At 47.4% G+C, this 19,530-nt stretch overlaps 2 protein-coding genes across 4 annotated transcripts in view; both read left to right on the top strand.

Annotated features, from left to right (window-relative positions):
• Positions 1-85: 85 nt before the first annotated feature.
• LOC310669116 (nuclear cap-binding protein subunit 2-like) lies at positions 86-6,526 on the top strand. 2 transcript variants are annotated; one of them, XM_083422713.1, is made up of 4 exons: positions 86-326; positions 1,477-1,658; positions 2,655-2,793; positions 5,035-6,526. In XM_083422713.1, exons 1-4 carry the CDS (start codon positions 240-242, stop codon positions 5,131-5,133), a joined length of 507 nt encoding a protein of 168 aa, XP_083278839.1. In that variant the 5' UTR covers positions 86-239; the 3' UTR covers positions 5,134-6,526. The 2 variants fall into 2 exon arrangements, with proteins under 2 accessions (XP_083278839.1, XP_083278838.1); XM_083422712.1 differs by having other exon boundaries at positions 117-326; positions 2,667-2,793.
• A 6,732-nt stretch (positions 6,527-13,258) lies between these two features.
• The window catches only part of SLC7A3 (solute carrier family 7 member 3), a 31,150-nt gene continuing 24,878 nt past the window's right edge, over positions 13,259-19,530 (top strand). Inside the window, exons 1-2 of one of the 2 annotated variants that reach the window (XM_083422619.1) lie at positions 13,314-13,381; positions 17,893-17,958. The gene's annotated coding sequence lies outside the window, so the exon portion shown is untranslated. Of the gene's footprint in view, positions 13,382-17,892; positions 17,959-19,530 lie in introns of both variants that reach the window. The other variant, XM_083422618.1, reaches the window with a different exon arrangement.

Genomic DNA, 19,530 nt, shown 5'->3' on the forward strand with positions numbered 1-19,530 from the left:
TTTGCGCCACGTGCTTCCGGCGGGGGCGGAGGCGGAGGACCGGAAGAGAAGAGGAAGAAGAAGGAGGGCGTCTGACGAGGGGGGCGGGGAGACTACATCACCCGGCAGCCCTTGCGGCACGGCGGGCCCGCCCCTCTCTGCCATTGGCCGGCTTCTCCGCTGGGCGGCGAGGCGAGCAAGAGGGCTCCTCGAAAAACAAGGAAGGGTCTCTGGGCGCGACGGAGGAAGGGCGAGGAGGGATGTCGGGGCTGCTGAGCGCGACGCTGAGCGGCCTCAACAGCGACTCGTACTGCGAGTTCAGCACTTATCGGGACCAGCAGTTCAAGGTAGCGCCGCCCGGGGCTCGCTCTGCACGCGCTCAGAGGCGCCCGTGGTCCGCGGAGGGGGGTCCCTTCTTCCGGGGGGGCACCCCGTCCAAGCCACCCCCTCCCCCTGCACGACGCATGGCTGCAATGGGCGCAGAGCGCCGGGCTCCAACCGACGGGGCTATTCCAGCCATGCCTGGAGCTTTTTCTCCTGCTCCTTTCAGCACCATAGACAAGAGCACCAATATCCTCGTGGGATTCCTCTCATGGGTTGTTGTTGTTTCTTCCCTCCTTAAAAAACAACAACAAAAAACACGACCCCGTGTGCCTTTTTCTTTGTCCTCTGAAATCCGCTGAGGGACGACTGTACGTACAGGGCCAGATTTAGATTTGATGAGGCCCTAAGCTACTGTCCAGCTGTCCTTCTCGCTTTTTTGTGTTGAATATATGCTATATGGTCATTGATGGACCTAATTGGTATCTAAAGCCGTTTGCACATAACAAAATATGCAGAATGTAGGCCTCCTATATATAGAGATGAGCAAACCGGTGATATTTTAGGGAGCAGGCTAGCAGGTGAAGCCCATTACTTACATCATAGGAGCCTACACAACACAAAACACTGTTGCTGTATGTAGGTTTTATTTTATTTGGTTTTTATCTTATATTTTGGAAATGTACCTCCAGGGGGTTTTTCCCCTTTAAATTTTTTTTTTGGGGGGGGGGCTCCAAGAGAGTGGGGCCCTGAGCTATGGCTTGTTTAGCTTGTACGTAAATCCAGCACTGGGTACGTATGTATTTATTCCACTTATGGTTCCCGCAAAGCACCCTGAAGCAATCACCAAAAAAAAGCACATTTCGGATCCAGTACAAAGGCTGATATGCATCTCCACCTGAAAGGCTCGTTGGAAAAGGAAGCTGTCCAACAAGCACTTTAGAGACAGTAGTGAATGTGTACTTTTTAAAAATAACAATAGATACTCTGTAAACAAAATCCCTTCTTCCAGCTTTATCTTGCCCATTTAATGTTTAAGCCATTGCGTATGCACTGTGCTGCATCTGAGTTTTGCACAACTCTTAAAACCTGATGGTGCTAAGCAATGTAAAAAGGAATATGTGGGTTTTTAGGTGACATTATCTATGCTTCTCCATTTTTCTTTTCCTTTTCCAGGGAAGTTGTTACCTGCAAGAAAAAACTCTGAAAAACTCCTGCACACTTTATGTGGGCAATCTCTCTTTCTACACCACAGAGGAACAAATTCATGAGCTCTTCTCCAAATGTGGGGATGTGAAGCGCATAGTCATGGGGCTAGACAAAGTGAAGAAAACCCCCTGTGGCTTCTGCTTCGTGGAGTATCCTTACCTTCTATTAATTGAAGTAGACTGTGGGTGGTCTCACTAATGTTTTTTAAGCATCATGGGGCATGAAGCAAGGTTGTGTTCTGGCCCCACTTTTTGATTTCTATATTAATGACTTGGTGCCATATTTAGGAGCCAGTGTAGATGGGAGGTGCTGCATGTTTATCATCATCACCATCATTTATTTGTGTGCTCTCTTTCCATACTTAAAACCATGTTCTATACTTGCAACACAAATTGATTTACCTAATTATCAAGAGCATAAATCATTATAAACACTAAGAAAAACACATGGGAAAATAACAAATTTGAGCAATTTCCACATAAATGATATTGGAATCATAGTATCATAGATTTGGAAGGGACCCAAGGGTCATCTAGTCCAACCCCCTGCAATGCAGGAATCTCAGGTAAAGCATCCATGACAAATGGCCATCCAACCTCTTGCTTAAAAACCTCCAAAGAAGGAGAGTCTGTTGGCTATTTGCAATTTAGTAGTGCAGCAGAGAGCTTGCTGGGGAGACCATGCAGAACAAGGAACTCAAAATAACTTTAAAAGGGTTTTAATAACGAAAACAAAAACTCCTTTTACACTAAAGATAACAACAAACATGACCCAACCACCAACCCATCACCCAGGGTAATGGGAGAGCTAGGTGCTGCTCCTTATACACTATACCCAATTGCTAATACAGCTTGAATAACACAAGGCAAGAGAAGGTCTGCCAGGACTCATAGCCAGGCTGTTGGCTCTCTGTCCCCGTCAGCAGTCTAGCTGCTGCAGTCTACTCCATCTGGATTTCCTGGACCACACCCTCAGGCAACTTCACATAGAGTGCATAGCATGGTTATGATGTTTACCTGCTAACTGAACTTGTGGAGGTTATGAGCTGTTTGATTTTCAGCTTCCCTGTTCTCCCCTTCATCGGCCTATGACCAGCTGGCATAAACCCTCTAGCAATATGAATTTTCTTTAAAGTAGTGTTCCAGATACTACACAAGAGCAGAAGCAGAGCATTCTATGCGGTTCATCAATGGAACCCGTCTGGATGACCGCATCATTCGAACAGATTGGGATGCTGGGTTTAAGGAAGGGCGGCAGTATGGCCGTGGGAAAACAGGTGGCCAGGTAAGGGTTGCTCATCCGTTAAGAGTGCTCTACCAGTCTGGAATGAAGTGGCAGCTGCACACCAAAGCCCACTCCCACACAAGGGCTGCAGGAATACACAGTTATGGGTCTCATTTTATGGGAAGGCAAAGATTTTATCTTCTGTATTCCTGGAGCACAAAGGTGAAAAACACACTTCCCCCCACCTTAGTGCAGGACTTCCATTCCCTTGCAACTCACCGAAACTGCCATCGCTTTCTCCAGAAGCATTCCAAGTTCATTTCTTATTGTATCCACCAGCATTCCTTTAGCATCATAAAGACCAAATCATTTGTTGGGAGCAAAATCAGGCTTCATCAGAGCTCTGTATAGCTCTAGCTTTACATATGTTCAATTAGCGTTGATGGTACTGCTGGAATCTTGCTGTTCTCTATCAAAAAGTGGCCTATCAGAGTTTTATTTGAGCTGGCCTACGACTGGTCTTACTCAAGCTTTAAAGCCTGCTCTGAGAATTTAGTATTTGACCTGATTTCATCTGGATATGTGCTCTGCCCAGGGTTCCCACCCTACATTCTCAGGCTGGGGTTTGCTGGCTAAATGCCCTACAAGAGCAAAGTCAAATTTCACTATAAAATCTTAGAGTTGGAAGGGACCCATGGGTCATCTAGTCCAACCCCCTGCAATGCAGGAATCTCAGCTAAAGCATCCATGACAGATGGCTATCCAACCTCTGCTTAAAAACCTCTAAAGAAGGAGAGTCCACCACCTCTTGTGGGAGTCCATTCCACTGCTAAACAGCTCTTTCTATCGGAAGGTTTTTCTGAATGTTTAGTCAGAATCCCTTTTCTTGCAAGCTATTGGTTCAAGTCCTACGATCCAGAGCTGGATTAAACAAGCATACTCCCTCCTCCATGTGGCAGCCCTTAATATATTTGAAGATGCTATCAGATCTCCTCTTTTCCAGGCTAAACAGACCCAGCTCCTTCAAGCTGTCCTCATAAGGCTTAGTTTCCAGACCCTTGATCATCTTGTTGTCCCTCCTCAGCACACGTTCCGGCTTGTCATCATTCTTCTTAAATTGTGGTGCCCAGAATTGGACACAGTATTCCAAGTGTGGTCTGACTAAGGCAGAATAGAGTGATACTATTACTTCCCTCGATCTGGGGACTATACTTTTTTTTGCTGCTGCATCACACTGTTGACTCATGTTCAGCTTGTGGTCTACCAAGACCCCTAGATCCTTTTCACGTGTACTGCTAGGAAGCCAGGTGTCCCGATTCCTATATTTGTGCACCTGGTTCTTCCTGCCTAAGTGCAGAACCTTACAGTTGTCTCTATAGAAATTCATTTTGTTAGCTTGCACCCAGTTCTCCAATCTGTTAAGGTCCTTTTCATTTCTGATTCTGTCTTCTGCAGCATTAGCTACCCCTCCCAGTTTGGTGTCAACTGCAAATTTGATAAGCATCCCCTCAATTCCTTTGTCCAAGTCATTTATAAAATTGGCAGTGAGGCAATGCAGGAATTTGTCAGATCTTACACTCTTGGCAGAGCTTGAGTCCCAACAGGTATCAGGGAAGTTGAAGTCCTACGTGATTATTTTTTCTTTCCTTTTTGAATGTTTGGTAATCTGCTCTAGTAAGGCATCGTCCAAGTCTTCAGTCTGGCTTGACACCCACAGTAAGGTCACCGTTATTTCTCCCTCCTATAATTTTTACCCATATACTCCCAATCTGCTTTCCATGCTCCAGGTCATGGATTTCTTCACAAGTGTACCCATCCTTTATATACAATGCTGCTACTCCCTTCCTGTTTGGTCTATTCCTTTTGAACAGATTATGCCCCTCAGTTCCTATCTTCCAGTCATGAGTCTCATCCCACTAGGTTTCAGTAAAGGCTATCAGGCCATTATTGTTAGAAAGAGTCCTGCCAGAATTGACTTAAGACAAGACTTAAGGCTGCAGACAAGGTGAGAAAAGCAAACTGAGTCTTCTAGGATAAATAGTTAACCCTGTGCTCTTTGGGAGAATCTCTAGGCGACCCAGCCATGTTGGGCTATGAAGCAAAACCCGCTAGTATCCCAATGTTCTTTTCCACCTAGAATACTGGCCACCATCAATCTGGTGGGCCTTGCCTCTGCTCTGGTCATAAGAGGCCACTTAAAACACGCACAACCCCCATACCTTCTTGACATCAACATGCCCAGAATATTGGTCCTTGTATCTGTCTCTGTAAGACGTTTGCCTCATTTTTCTCCTCTTCCAGGTACGAGATGAGTACCGGACAGACTACGATGTGGGCAGAGGTGGCTTTGGCAAGATTGTTCAGCAGCAGAAGATGAACCAGCAGACAGTGATCTACTAATGGCTTCTTGGATTCGGTAGATAATAATAATGAATTAAATAAACCTGATCTCATAACATCTACAGTAGCCTGGGGTGATATGGCTGGATTTGGAGAGGGAAGAGCAATTTCAGAGGTCCTGTCTTAATTAGCTTTTAAGACACATCTCCTTATAATGCGCTGGATTGCCATTTCTGCACATACATGGCAGCTAAGAGGGACTGCGGAAAGTCTGGGTTTGTCTTTGGAGTAACTTTGGAGAATCATGGATCCATGATTCATAGATCCATGGGTCCATGATTCTCAGGTCTATAAAAGGCCCCTTCCACATACCCAGTTCCTTGCCTCAGTTGCTGGTGATGTTGATGTACAAGGTTTGTTGAGGCTCCTGAGTTCTACTGGGCAGCTGTCCTCATAAGACGCATTGAATTACTGGGAACAAAATAATTCCCTCCCATTTGTGAAAAAAAGGGGGGGAGACCAAAGTGTGGTACATTATGGCCCAGCTTCTTCTGTTGTGCCATAAATTTCAATGCCTTATTTTCATCCCTGGCACATCTTCACCAAGAAGGCAGCATTCTGCTTAGCTGCCATTTTGTTTCATTGATGTAACTCGATTTTTAGCCCTGCATTTATTTATTTTTTACCCTCACCCCGAATTCCATTCGATTTGCTTTTCCTATTTGGAGGAGGGACCCAGACAACAAAAATCCCACACAATTAAAAAACACGGTCAACTCCAGACTTGATTATTGTAACTCACTCTACGTGGGGCTGCCCTTGAGACCGATCCAGAAACTCCAGCGGGTGCAGAATGCCATGGCAAGACTCCTTACAGGGTCCTCGCCATGGGATCACATTCACCCGGTGCTATACCAGCTGCACTGGCTCCCGGTGGAGTACAGGATCAGGTTTAAGGTGCTGGTTTTAACCTTTAAAACCCTATACGGCCTAGGACCTTTGTACCTACGGGACCGCCTCTCCTGGTATGTCCCACAGAGGAACTTACAGTCTGCAAATAAAAACATCCTGGAGGTCCCAGGCCACAGGGAGGTTAGGCTGGCCTCAACCAGAGCCAGGGCTTTTTCGGCCTTGGCCCCGATCTGGTGGAACACTCTGTCACAAGAGACTAGGGCCCTGCAGGACTTGACATCTTTCTGCAGGGCCTGCAAGACAGAGCTGTTCCACCAGGCCTTTGGTCAGGGCACAGTCTGACACCTCCCCGCCTTCTGTAATCCTCATAGAACTCTAGCCCAACGGTTGCCGTTAATTTGACTCTGAATTGATTTTAGAATGTATTTCAATTAATTGATTATGATTTTATGTAAACTGTGTTATTTTTACTGTTGCTAGCCACTCTGATCCCGGCTTCGGCTGTGGAGGGTGGGATATAAATAAATTATTATTATTATTATTATTATTATTATTATTATTATTATTATATTTTATTATAATAATAACATTCCTCCCACCCCAAGCCTTTGGCTAATTAAGCAGTCTATGGCCTTTTAAATGGGAAGTAGGGTATGGTGGGTGTGGGTGTTTTTATATACTGTATTTTTCGCTCTATAAGACTCACCAGACCATAAAACGCACCTAGTTTTTGGTAGGAGGAAAACAAGAAAAAAAAATATTCTGAATCCCAGAAGCCAGGACAGCAAGTGAGAGCGCAGCTCAGCGATCCCACTTGCTGTCCTGGCTTCTGTGATAGCCGCGCGCAGCCTCTCCCCGGCAGCGGGATGAAGCTGCTCGCGGCTAAGGCTCCCCCAAGAGCCACGCTCCCTTAAATGAGCATGCAGAGTATGTGTGCGGCTCTTGAGGGCTCTCCCTTCTCGGGGAAAAGCCCCCAAGAGCCGCACACACACTCCACGTGGCTCTTTAAAGGGAGCACTGAGCAGAGCCTCCTGCCTGCATTTGCTCCATAAGATGCACACACTTCCCCCCTACTTTTTTGGATAGGAAAAGTGCGTCCTACAGTGCAAAAAATACGGTATATAATGATTAATATATATGTTTGTGTTTTTATATAGTAAGCTGCCCTGTGATGCTAGGATAATGGGCAGTATAGAAATTTGGTAAACAAATAAGTTGATAAAATGAAATAAATATGAAATCCTAAAAAAGTGTTTTCTTCACGCTGTGATGCATTTGGGTGGGGGCAGAAGACCAGGCTTGGCCCCACTATGAGGCACTGCAAACTGGCTGTTGTGGCAAACTTCACTTAACTTTCGGACTCCCCTGCCAAAATGTCTTGCGCCTAGTCTACGGTAGGGCTGTCGCTAACCTAGCCCTTGTTCCCATCTCACCAATGCTTTTCCCAGCTGGTCTTTCAAGAGTGGCTTCCTTTAGCTGCAGTACCCTCACCTTGATCATTTCAAGGAGAAAAGGACTGGTTCTACAGGCTATCTTCTTCTGCCCCAGACTAGGAAAGTGTTATTGTTTGCTGTCTTAGAAGTCTTGAGATCTCTAAGAGCATGCCAGGATGCTGAATCCCTCTTAAGCCAACCTCCCCAACCGCTCCTGGACTCAGGAAGGGGAAAGGGTGGGTCTGCTGGCACCGATGAGCCTGGCAGCTGATGACAGCAGCCAAGAGCTTGCATCACTGGAGGTGCTGCAAAGCATCCCGGTTAACATAGTCTGGTGTTCACACTTTTCAGAGCAGCTGAGAGTTCCCTTGTCTTCTCCCAAATTGCAGCTCTGGATAAGCACACAAAGGTTAGAGCCCAGAGCTGTAGCATCCTGGCACAGAAGATGGGGGTGCTCTCTGCGTGGTGCTTTCCTCTGCGCTGGAGGTGGAGGGTCAGGCAGCAGCCACTCCTGTCAATGCTCTCAGTGTGGTCAACATTTTGTTTGTTTTACTGATCTCATTACACCAGCACCTTTTATTTTATTTTTTTACAGTAACTAGGTGTGCTGAAATGACCCTGGTGAAACTTTTACTGACATGCATGGGGCCATTGCTAGGGGAGCACCTCAGCAGGGGGTTTGAGTCCCAAGGCTTTTCTGCCACTTTCCAAAAACAACGGCAACTTTATTTTACATAGCAGCTAGAGATCCTGCAAAGCAGGGTGTTTGTGGGAGCACAGGCAACTGCCATCTCGGTCCACTCAGGAGCCTGTGCTCTGAGGTGTACTTTTGCCATCTAGCAATGCCCCTAAATGAGACCAAGTGATCAGAAATTAATTTCTGCATGACAGCACTGCTGTTAAAGGGGCAGGGAGCAGTTGAAATTGTTGGCAACACTGTTCTGGAGGTCCCGTAAGAGCCTAGCTGCTGGATCAGCCTATCTAGGGCAGCATCCTGCTCTCACACTGGCCAACCAGATCCCCAGTGGGAAGCCTTCCACAAAGCCTGAGCACAACACCGCTCTCTCCACTTGTGGTTCTCAGCAACCTGTATTCGGAGACAGAAAACAACATTGGTGGCCTTCTCTCCCATGAGTTTGCCTGAAGTTATTTTAAAGCTTCATTAAAATGTATCCCCTAAATTTTGGGTTCCTTCCAAACCGATGCCAAAGTTTTGTGCTGCGAATCACGCTTTGTGACATCACTGCACACACCCCAAAACTGAGTAATTGGCACAGCAAACTGGGGTTACAAGTTAACATCCAAAAATCCAGCGAAACAAATGCAGAACTTTAGCCTCAGCTTGGAGCAGATCCAAAATTTTTGGGTTACACATTAATGAAGCTCTGTTTTAAAGCATCCCATGTTGGTGGCTATCACTGCCTCTTGTGGGAGCAAGTCCGTTTGTTTGTTTGTTTGTTTGTTTGTTTGTTTGTTTGTTTGTTTCATTTGTATGCCCCCCCCTTCAGCTGCAGATCTCAGGGTGCTTCACAGCATAAAAACACAAAATGCATTAATGAGAACAAGAACAAAAACCATTGACCCCCACCCCACCCCCTCCTACAAACATATTTAAAAGGATGTTAATCAACCAAAGGCCTGGTGGAAGTAGAACGTTTTAGCCTGGCAACTAACTGTAACCTAACCATGCACCCTGTTGAAGAAGTATTTTCTTCCCCCATCTCCTCCTGGCTTGGTCCAAGCGCCTTTCAGTGACTCACAGTGCTGAATCCCCTCTGAGCTCCAAATATATAAAAAAATAAAATTGTCCAGTAGCACCTTGGAGACCCACTAAGTTTGTTCTTGGTATAAGCTTTTGTGTGCATGCACACTTGCCAGCCCTTTGTAAAATGGATGGCACCTGGGGAAAGCTTAAGGAGGGCTGACACACCCACTGATTAAGAAAATAGTTGCCAACAGAGGCATCTTCCAGAGTACATCCCTTAGGGCACTGACACCTATATCATGCTGCATCTTGTGAGGCTGGCTAGACACCCTGCTAGGCACTGCATCTGAACTGAAGCTCTTCTGGCAGAGGTGCTGAGAGTCTGAAATTGGAGTGCCAGAAGTCCCCCATCCCTGCCTAGAGCAGAGGTGGGTAACTTTGTGGTCCTCCAGATGTTACACCCATCAACCCTTGCCATTGGCTACATTGGCTGAGGTTGATGGAGAGTTGCCGTCCCAACAACATCTGGATCAGGGATAGGAATCCTTTGGCATTCCAGAGCTTGTTGGACTGTGCCACCCATCAGCCCCAGCTGGTTTGCTTCTCTGGATGTCCCTGGTGCTTACCGTATTTTTTGCTCTATAAGACGCACCAGACCACAAGACGCACCTAGTTTTTGGAGGAGGAAAACAAGGAAAAAAATATTCTGAATCCCAGAAGCCAGAACAGCAAGAGGGATCACTGCGCAGTGAAAGCAGCAATCCCTCTTGCTGTTCTGGCTTCTGGGACAGCTGCGCAGCCTGCATTCACTCCATAAGACGCACACACATTTCCCCTTACTTTTTAGGAGGGGAAAAGTGAGTCTTATAGAGCAAAAAATACGGTAACTGCTAAGTGGCAAATGGACAGCAGCTCTGAAGTCAATAGCTGGTTTAGGCTACCCCAAGAACAGATCTTGGGGGCAAGAAGGATGAGTCTCCCACTCCTCTCAAGAGGAGAAAAACAGCAACACTTCTCTCAGCAGAAGAGGAAGCAGAGCCTGCACAATCCACAAGGAATTCAGCACTGCCGTACTAACTGGAAGACACAATTGCCCTCACCACCTCCTCGTGGAACAACAGGTCTTGGAGTGGTGGTGAGGTGTTTTAATGTGATTGAGCTAAGCCTATGAGGGCAAGAGAGGGAAAGAAGCACCTGCCTCTCGCTTCTACACATTTCCCCATCTGGAAGCAGCAAGATCCCAGCTCTGGTTTCCCCCAGAGCTTGGAAGTGAATGAATGAATGAATGCATCCCCTCTAAAGCAAGCAAGGCAGAGTGAATTGCGGGAAGGAAACAGGCCTGCCTCATGCTGGGGAGCAGCTGACGCAAGGGAAGGAGGAAGAAGCAGCCTCAGAGGTCAGAAGCATCCATCTAAAGAGGCTTATGTGCAGGGAACAACACATTGCTTCTTGACATTTTACTGCTGAAGGCTAATCCTGCGCATCTTCACTCGGAGGTAAGAGTCACTGTTCATTTCAAAGGTATTGGGAACTGCCCTGCAAACTAATGCTAAAGGGTGATATATAAATCAGTCTGGAATGAAACGGCAGAGGTGTTGGGGGGAACACAGGATTTCTATAACTGCATGCAGACGGCCCCAGGTTCAACCCCTGGTATCTCCAGTTATAAAAGGATCTTGTAAGGCGAGGCTGAGATGGAGAGGGAGCCCTCTCTGCCTGCCTGAGAAGTGTTGGATCCATTGCCTGGTGGAGTGAATAAAGCAAGGCCAGGTGGGTCAATTGGTGTGGATTGGCACCAGGCTCATTAATCTCTGGAGAATGGTAGCTCCTGGCAGAACATCTGTTTCCTATTCACAAGGGTTCAGTTCCAGGTAGGGTTAAGAGAGATGCCCTGCCTGAAATCCTGGACAGCTGACAGCTGTCAGTGTAGGCAAATGGTCAGACTCATAAGAGTCTGCTGGATCAGGCCAGCAACCCATCTCGTGTGCCATCCTGTTCTCACAGTAGCCAATCAGATGCCTGCGGGAAACCCACAAGCAGGACCTGAGCACAAGAGCCCTCCTCCCTCCTGCATTCAGAAGTGTTGCTGCCTCTGACCATGGAGGCTGAGCAAAGCCATCCTGGGTCTTAACCTCCCATGGCAATAACTTCAGGTAATAAGCAACAGGGCCTTTTCTACTGCAGCCTAGTTTCCCCCCAGGAAAGATACACGCTCAGTGGTGTCATAGTTGAAACCTCTCCAGTCTCCACTTTCAGACCTGTAGGGAATTATTTGCTCCCCAATAAATAGGATTACTAGAAAAACCATGCAAGCAACGTGTTCTTGTACAGATGTGTCTTCGGTGCTGGGAAAATACCCTGGGTAGCCTGGAACAGACCACAGAATCCGGAAACCAAATAGACGGACATTTATTTAGGCATTGCAAGGCCAGTGTGACACAACCTCAGCCAGCAAATAGTGAGGCATGGCACACCAACTGCGAAAACAGTACAATACAGGCATTTATACACTTACAAGCAAAGGGGCAGGCGTGTCCCTATATGGCAGTACTTAATAATAATAATAATAATTAATAATAATAATTTATTTATACCCCGAGCCACTCTACTAGCTTATTGTGGTTTAATCACAAAGCATAGCAACTTTCTTATATTTCATTCCTTCCTTTGTCCTCAACAGTTATAGCAATAGATGCTTTGCACATGTCACTCTGTCCTCGTCTCATGGCACTATTGTGCACACAGCCTTCATGTTTCAACCTTCACCTGCTCAGCCCTTCTCACACGCATTTCGATTTTCCTCCTGTAATTCCTGTAACTCCCAATAATTATCCCACAAGACCGTAAGGCAGGCCTGTCTCTCCTGAAGTTTCCAGCAACTGATATTCAGAAGCATCGCTGCCTCAGACTGATCAGATTTAGTAGCCACTGAGAGCCTTTTCCTGCATGAATTTAAAGACAAGTTGGTGGGCACCTCATTCCTGGGTTAAATAGACGCATGGGCGTAGCCAGGATTTCTGTCGCTGGGGAGAAGAGGGGGCAGGATGTCATCATCCTCTTTGTCAGGCTCCGCCTAGCAGATCGGAATGAAATGTCTCAAACAACAGTTGTTTTAGTACTTTCTTTTGACCACAAGTGCTCAGAAAAAAATCTGTCAAAATCTTCATTCATTTGAAAACTAGGAAATTAAATAAAAAAAATTAACACCAGGGAGTGCCTTTCATGCAGTTTACAAGTATATTTTGCAAAATTACAAAGAAAACGTCATTTTCATCTTATTTTTAAAAAAATCTAAACTAAAACAAGTTTTATTGGATTTGCTGAAAAACTTTTTCTGTGTACTTAAGCTTATTATGATAAAAGGTTTAAAGCTCCAAACCTTTTTCCTGGTCTTTAGCAAACTTTCCTTTTACAATTTACCCCCCCCCCCCATAATTATTAATTTAATGGGCACAGTCTAACCGCACAATATTATTTTACACACTGTGTAAAGGAACACCATACCAGCTTAGCTGAGAGTTTGGCCCATTGAACAGGGCATTATTCTGAGTAGGCCTCTGTAGGATTTGTGCTGCGAGTATTCTGTAGGAATAAGAAACACTGGGGGAAGTTTTTTTTATGGAGGGATTTAGTGGAGAGAGACGGAGGTCATAGAATCATAGAGTCGGAAGGGACCATGAGGGTCATGTAGTCCAGCCCATTGAAACGCTATGTGTGGTTCGATTCGAACCAACGACCTTGAGATTAAGAGTCTCATTACCAACTGAGCTATTTGTCAGGTGGAGTGCTGCTTTATGTTTCTGGAAGAAGAGGCAGCCAGTGAAGCTGTGGACAGAACTTTGCTCGGTCAGCAGAAGAGCGTGAGACTCTCAAGGTCGTGGGTTCGTGACCCACGTTGGGCAAAAGATTCCTGTATTGCAGTGGGTTGGTCTAGATGACCCTGGATCCCCTTCCAATTCTATGATTCAAACTGTTCCAAGGAAGGGGCAGGCTGTCTAGGACACGTGTCATTTTGCACGGTGGTGCTAGCACTGCCCGCTTCGTTCACACGATGCTGTTCGCTGGGCAGAGGCGCCACAAGCGCGCTCCTCGCTCATCTAGCACCTCGAGGAGGCGGGCGCAGCTTTGCCCCCCCCATGGGCCCGCCCCCTCCGGTCCTCGCCACTTGATATTGCTGGCCGCCCGCCCTCGATTCTCCTTTCTGGGATTTGCTGGCTGCTGAGCTGCGGGAGGCGCCGGATCTGCGCTGCTTTGGCTGGTGAGAGGCGGGGACAGGGCAGTGTGGGGGCGCTGGGCTGCTGAAAGCCGGGGAGGCCGCGGCTCGTTCTCTTCCCCTCTCCTCACTCACTCACTGCCGAGTTGCTGCCTCTTTTGCAAGCGGAGTGCCGGGTTGCGTCAGCGCCTCCCTACCGGGAGCGCGCCGACCAGCCAGGCAGGAGTTCAACAGGTGTAGCTTCGGTTTCCCGCGAAGATTCGGGCGCTATAACTTTTTAGGGCTTCCTCCCGCCGCCTCCTCTGCGCGGGGAGGCACGCTCTGTCCATGCTCAGACACACACACACACAAAACCCCGCTTCGTAGAGGCGCCGCGTGACCTCCCCCCTTCCCTGAAAGAAGGTTCCGCATCTGGAGCAGATTGCGCCCTGGTGCCCCGCAGGTGGCAGGGGGTTTGGGTTAGCTTGCGGCTGCCCCCGTAAATATCTGTCTGCAGGGCAGAGGGGAGTGGGACGGCATCGAGCTCGCTCCGGGAGGTTGCATCATCCATTTTCCCCCTATAGTTTAGGGAGTAAGATCCGGTTGTGAGAAAGACCTGAGCACGCTTCTCTCTCTCATTCCACACCTTTTCCTAACGACATCCTGGCTGGAGTATTCCCTGAGCTGCTGTTGATGTTGGTTCCTACCCCAAGCAGCAGACATCCTTACTGGCGACCAGGGCTGTTTTCCAAATTCACCACCCCTGCCCTGCCCAAAGCAACCCCTGCCCTTTGGAAAGGTGGGCAAGGCAGTTGTAGACAGACATCTGTCCCCGTATCTTCTATGTATGTTTGTGTCTCGCCCTGCAAGGGTGAAGTTCAGATTGGGGCGCTTTGGGATGAAAAATCAAATCAGATTCCTGAACATGGCAGAGGCAGCCGCTGTAAGGAGACTTGCCAGGAATTCGGAGAAGGGGAGAACAGTAGCCAAGACAGAGATCGTATCATTCCTGTGGCATTTTCATAACAACTGCCAACCCCTTCTATTGTGTTCACTCCAGATTACTCTGCCTTACTTTGCTTTTTTTGTGAGGGTTTGATTTAACTGATTCTCCTAACTTGCCGAAATGCCCGCCCCCCTGCCCCACCCCGCCCCAAAATAATAATGGAACGCTGATATACCAGTCACCCAACTTTCCTGTCCATCAGTCTGATGCTGCCGGTACAATGTTATGTATGCATTTTTCATTGCATTAATTCCATACATGTGCATTTTCTTGTTGGCTATCTTATCTATATCTTGCTTTTACGCTAAAAACCAATGTCTAAAGTGCCTCTACAAAGAGAATATTGGGAAGACTCTGCCCGTATGATAGAATCATAGAGTTGGAAGGGAGCCTGAGGGTCATCCAGTCCAGCCCCCTGCAATGCAAGAATCTCAGCTAAAGCATCCGTGACAGATGGCCACCCAACCTCTGCTTAAAACCTCCAAAGAAGGAGAGCCCACAACCTACCCGAGGGAGACTGTTCCACTGTTGAACAGCTCCTAGTGGATCTCGGGGGTGGGGAGAGAATGCAAGCAAGCCCCGTGGTCGTTGGCTTGCCTCTATGGACCCTTCAGTCGTTGGTGCTGGCTTCACAGCCGGACAACACCTTTGTGAGGAACCAACCATGTTGTCATAAAAGAATGGCAGGCTGACACATCCTCTAGAACTCTTCATTGCAAAGAGTAGGAGGGGGCGGCGGTTGAGGAAAAACAAGAAAGCAAAAAATTACAGATTTGGGCGGGGTGTTGATTCAGACTGTCCAGGCCGTGGGAAATTCCTTGTCCAATTTCTGGCTTTCAGCTGCTAAATTAAAAAAGAGTGTGGGTGCGGGAACTGAGCTCTGCCCGGAACAGCCCCTGGCACTATTCGGTGCTTCTGGCTGCAGCAGTTGCTTGGCTGAGTCCTGTCTCCGTAGTGCCTAAGCAGAGAAGGCAGTGCCTCCCTTTGCTGCCTCTGCATTGTTGTAGCTCAGTGGGTAGAGCTGATAATGCCAAGGTTGCAAGTTCAGTTCCCAAATGCACTGCAGGAGGTTGGACTAGATCAGCAAACTTTTTCAGCAGGGGGCTGGTCCACTGTCCCTCAGACCTTGTGGGGGGCTGGACTGTATTTTGGAAAAAAATAATGAACGAATTCCTATGCCCCACAAATAACCCAGAGATGCATCTGAAATAAAAGGGCACATTTTACTCATGTAAAAACACTGATTCTCCGACTGTCCGCAGGCCGGATTGAGAAGGCGATGGGGCCTTAGTTTGCCTCCCCATGGACTAGATGGTCCTCAGGGTCCCTTCTAGCCAGTGCCGGATTTATGTATAAGCTAAACAAGCAATAGCTTAGGGCCCCACTCTCTTGGAGGCCCCCCCAAAAATAAAAGGGAGAAAAACCTGGATGTACATTTACAAAATTTTAAGTTAGAGCTTAATAATTATTTCACTATTAACATCCTTCTTAACTGTATTTCACTACACTGGTACTTTGGCTTGCTACCATAATCCATTCTGGAGGTCCGTTTGTAAACCAAAACAGGTTGTAACCCAAGGCGCGCTTTTGCCAATGGGGCCTCCAAGAAAATTCGTTCATAATCCCCCCCCCCAAAAAAAAGGGTTGTAATCCTAAAAAAGGTTGCAAACTGGGACACACACTTCCAGGTTCGACGTGTTTGTAATCCAAGACGTATGCAAACCAAGGTACCACTGGATTAATATACTTCTTAATTGTATTTCAGTTCAACAATTACTTTGATAAAATACATACCGTATTTTTTGCTCTATATGGCTCACTTTTTCCCTCCTAAAAAGTAAGGGGAAATGTGTGTGCATCTTATGGAGCGAATGCAGGCTGCACAGCTATCACAGAAGCCAGAACAGCAAGAGGGATTGCTGCTTTCACTGCGCAGCGATCCCTCTTGCCGTTCTGGCTTCTGAGATTCAGAATATTTTTTTTCTTGTTTTCCTCCTCCAAAAACTAAGTGTGTCTTGTGGTCTGGTGCATCTTATAGAGCGAAAAATACGGTATTTTGTTATGTGCAAATGGCTTTAGATACCTATTAGGTCCATAAATTACCATATAGCATATACAGTGGTACCTCTGGTTGTGAACAGGAGCCCTGTTCGCAACCTGAGCAGAACGCAACCCGTGTCTGCGGGTCGCGATTTGCCACGTCTGCGCATGCGCGAGCGGCGAAACCCGGAAGTAACCCGTTCCGCAACCTGAAAATATTTAACCTGAAGCAAACATAACAAGAGGTATGACTGTATTCAACACAAAAAACAGTGACAATTTGTTGTTTACAAAGGACAGCTGGACATATAAAGGGCCCCATTACCTCCAGTAGCTTAGGGCCTCATCAAACCTAAATCCGGCCCTGCTTCCAGCTCTACAATTCTACAGTCCTGTTATTCTAAACCACAGGTAACTACCAGTATGAAACGTGCCCTCTTAAAACTGGTGCAGTTTTATACTGTGGGGGAAAACATTAACAATACTCACTTGAAGGAATATGCCTCTGAGCACCATTGTTTTTATGCAGGTCCTGCTTGTGGGCTTCCTGGGGTAATCTGGTCAGTCATTCAAGAGGAGGAAAGTGTTGGATTTAGAGAGCTGTTGGCCGGATCCAGCAAGGGGCTCTTAGATTCTGGTGAAATCCTGCTTACGGAATGTGCTAAAGGCATGCTCTCCAGCAACTTCTGGACTCCAGCTCCTGCCAGCCCCAGCCAGTGTGGCCAGTGCTCAAGGATGATGGGAGTCATGGTCCAGCACCAACCAAAGGGCAGCACATTTTCCCGTCTCTGCATTGGGGGGTAGCAGCTTCCAAAATCCCTTTGCAAAAAACAATTGCCCCCTTACTGGAGGCAATGCTAATATCTGTGTTCCTTAGATACACTTGGCCTTGCTGGGAAGTAGCAGGCCGGATCCCAATCCTGAGGCTATATGGAGAACAGGATGCATGAACAGGTCAGGGGGCTTCCAGGATGAGGAGTGGCTCAGTGGGGCGTTGGAGAAGGTTTAAAGGGCGCTTGTGGTGCTAGCCTCAGGATCCCATCTCGTCTGTTTATCCTGCTATTGTTACCTGTGGCACTTAAAACTCCTAGGTCTTTTGAAATCAAGGAAGGGTGGGGAAAACCCTTTCATCCCTGTGTTTGAGCAAGACTTCTGCTCAGGTTTGCACCCTGGGGGCTACTTCCTGCCTGTGCCTGCCATAGCTTGGTGACGAAGGATCTGTCTCGCCTGCAGAAGGTCCAGTCTCCAGGCAAAGCGGAGAGAGCGCCTGCTCTGAAACCCCAGAGAGCTGTCACTGCAGATAGCTCCAAGCCAGATGGACTGTGGTCTGACTCTACATAAGGCAGCTTCCGATGTTCCTCGGCAGTGTGGTAGTGGGGAGCAGAAGAGGGTCAGTTGGCAAGCAGGGGAAGAGGAACTGTAACTGTACCCAGCATTCCTCAGTCTATTTGTGCCCAGGAATCAGAGTACAGTACAGCAGACCTGCTCCCAGCTGCTCTCTGACTTGCCTTGCTGTTTCTCCTCTTCCTAGAATATATCTGTGGAGAAGAAGTGCTTGATATTAACTGAGCAGCAAGCAGCTTTTGAAAACAGCCAGGTGCGTACTTCCCTTTGCTCCCAATTCAGCTCTGCGAATGTTTCTCCTGTTTGTTCTTATCCCTATTGCATGACTTCCACCGATAATATCGGGATGAGCTGAGCACTTCTTGGTTGCAGGAGGGGAGTCTCAGCACGTGTTCACACACACACACACACACCCTACGCAGTCAAGCAGGAATTTTTGTAAGCCTCTGAATGACACTAAGAACACTTCAGGAAATTGTGTGCAGTCCCAGCCAGGTGTGTGTTTGTGTCTTGGGTGCTTGGAGTGTTAAGTGCACCATCTCCCAGATTTTTTAATAACTTGTGAGATGAAAGAGCCAGTTGTACAGATGATGCTCTTCTTCCTTCTAGCAAGGGGACATGGGTGGTTTAGATCTTTTCTTTGGTCCTCTGCTTCAGATCTTTCTTGTGGAGCAGCTGACTTTAAAGCAGACCTCATTAGCACCGCATTATAGATTAGCTCCTGGAGGTTTCAGAGAGTTGGGCAAAGTGCTCTGAAATGCCTCAGAGCTGCGGTTGAGTAAATAGAGCCCTAGTGGGAAGGAATCCCTTCTGGAAATTGCTCCAGTTTGAAGGCTAGTAGACTAATCTCTTCCTGGTTTGGGTTTTTTAACATCTCTATGGTTTCTGCCTTCCTCAACATTGGGATGATGGGTGGCTTGAATTGCCGCTCCCATCAGCCCCCTCTAGCCTAGCAAAGAGCCGGGAATTATGGAAGTTATAGTCAACATCTCTGATCTACAGAGCAAATTGAGGGGCGGGGTAATGGGTGAATGCAGTTAATTGCCTTGAGGCACTTCTTGTTTAGTCATTTAGTCGTGTCCGACTCTTTGTGACCCCCTGGACCAGAGCATGCCAGGCACTCCTGTTTTCCACTGCCTCCCACAGTTTGGTCAAACTGAGGCACATACAATCTTTTGAAACACAGTGGTGCATGCTTAAACTTGGTTTTAGTCAAGCCTGAGAGCCAAGGATTTTCTCTCATCCATTCCTTAGGGTCTATAACATACTGTGTGTCATTTATGGCCTTCCTGAGCTGGAGTGTGGATCAGTAAGGTTGCTAAGCCAAGTGGCAAGGAGAATGCACTTTTACGAACATGGGAAACTGCCCTATGTTACTGGTCCACCTAGCTTAGTGTTGTCTGTACTGACTGGCAGTGTCTTTCCAAGGCTTCAGGCAGAGGATTTTCTCCTTGCCACACTTGGTGATGCTGGCGGCTGATCCCAGGACCTTTTTCATGCCAAACACATGGCTCTGCCTCTGAGTTGCAGACCTTCCCCAAGGAGGGAAGTTCTGCGAGTGGGAGAAGAAAACCCAGTAACCTCTCTTAATCTCTCTGCAAGAGACATGACACCAGCTAGACCAGCCAGTGGCATTGCATGACTTGGGACCCACCCAAAGCACATTTCATTCCATGCCCTGGGTTGCCTCCAAATGTTGTGTAGCCTGTAGCTTAATAAGCCATGCAGAGGGACGTGTGTGTGTGTGTGTGAGAGAGAGAGAGAGAGAGAATCCTTCGCAGACTTGTCGAGGCAAAGTTAAATGAGTTGAGCAGCTGCAACAGAA

Source organism: Podarcis tiliguerta (assembly GCF_965153285.1).
Source record: "Podarcis tiliguerta genome assembly, chromosome: Z".
Classification (NCBI taxonomy): Eukaryota; Metazoa; Chordata; class Lepidosauria; order Squamata; family Lacertidae; genus Podarcis; species Podarcis tiliguerta.

Excerpts from the sequence above, each read along its gene's own strand:
- LOC310669116 (XM_083422713.1), top strand. The coding sequence starts at position 240 with ATGTCGGGGCTGCTGAGCGCGACGCTGAGCGGCCTCAACAGCGACTCG. Across the intron at positions 327-1,476 it reads ATCGGGACCAGCAGTTCAAG|GGAAGTTGTTACCTGCAAGA; the intron begins GTAGCGCCGCCC and ends TTCCTTTTCCAG. Across the intron at positions 2,794-5,034 it reads GTGGGAAAACAGGTGGCCAG|GTACGAGATGAGTACCGGAC; the intron begins GTAAGGGTTGCT and ends CTCCTCTTCCAG.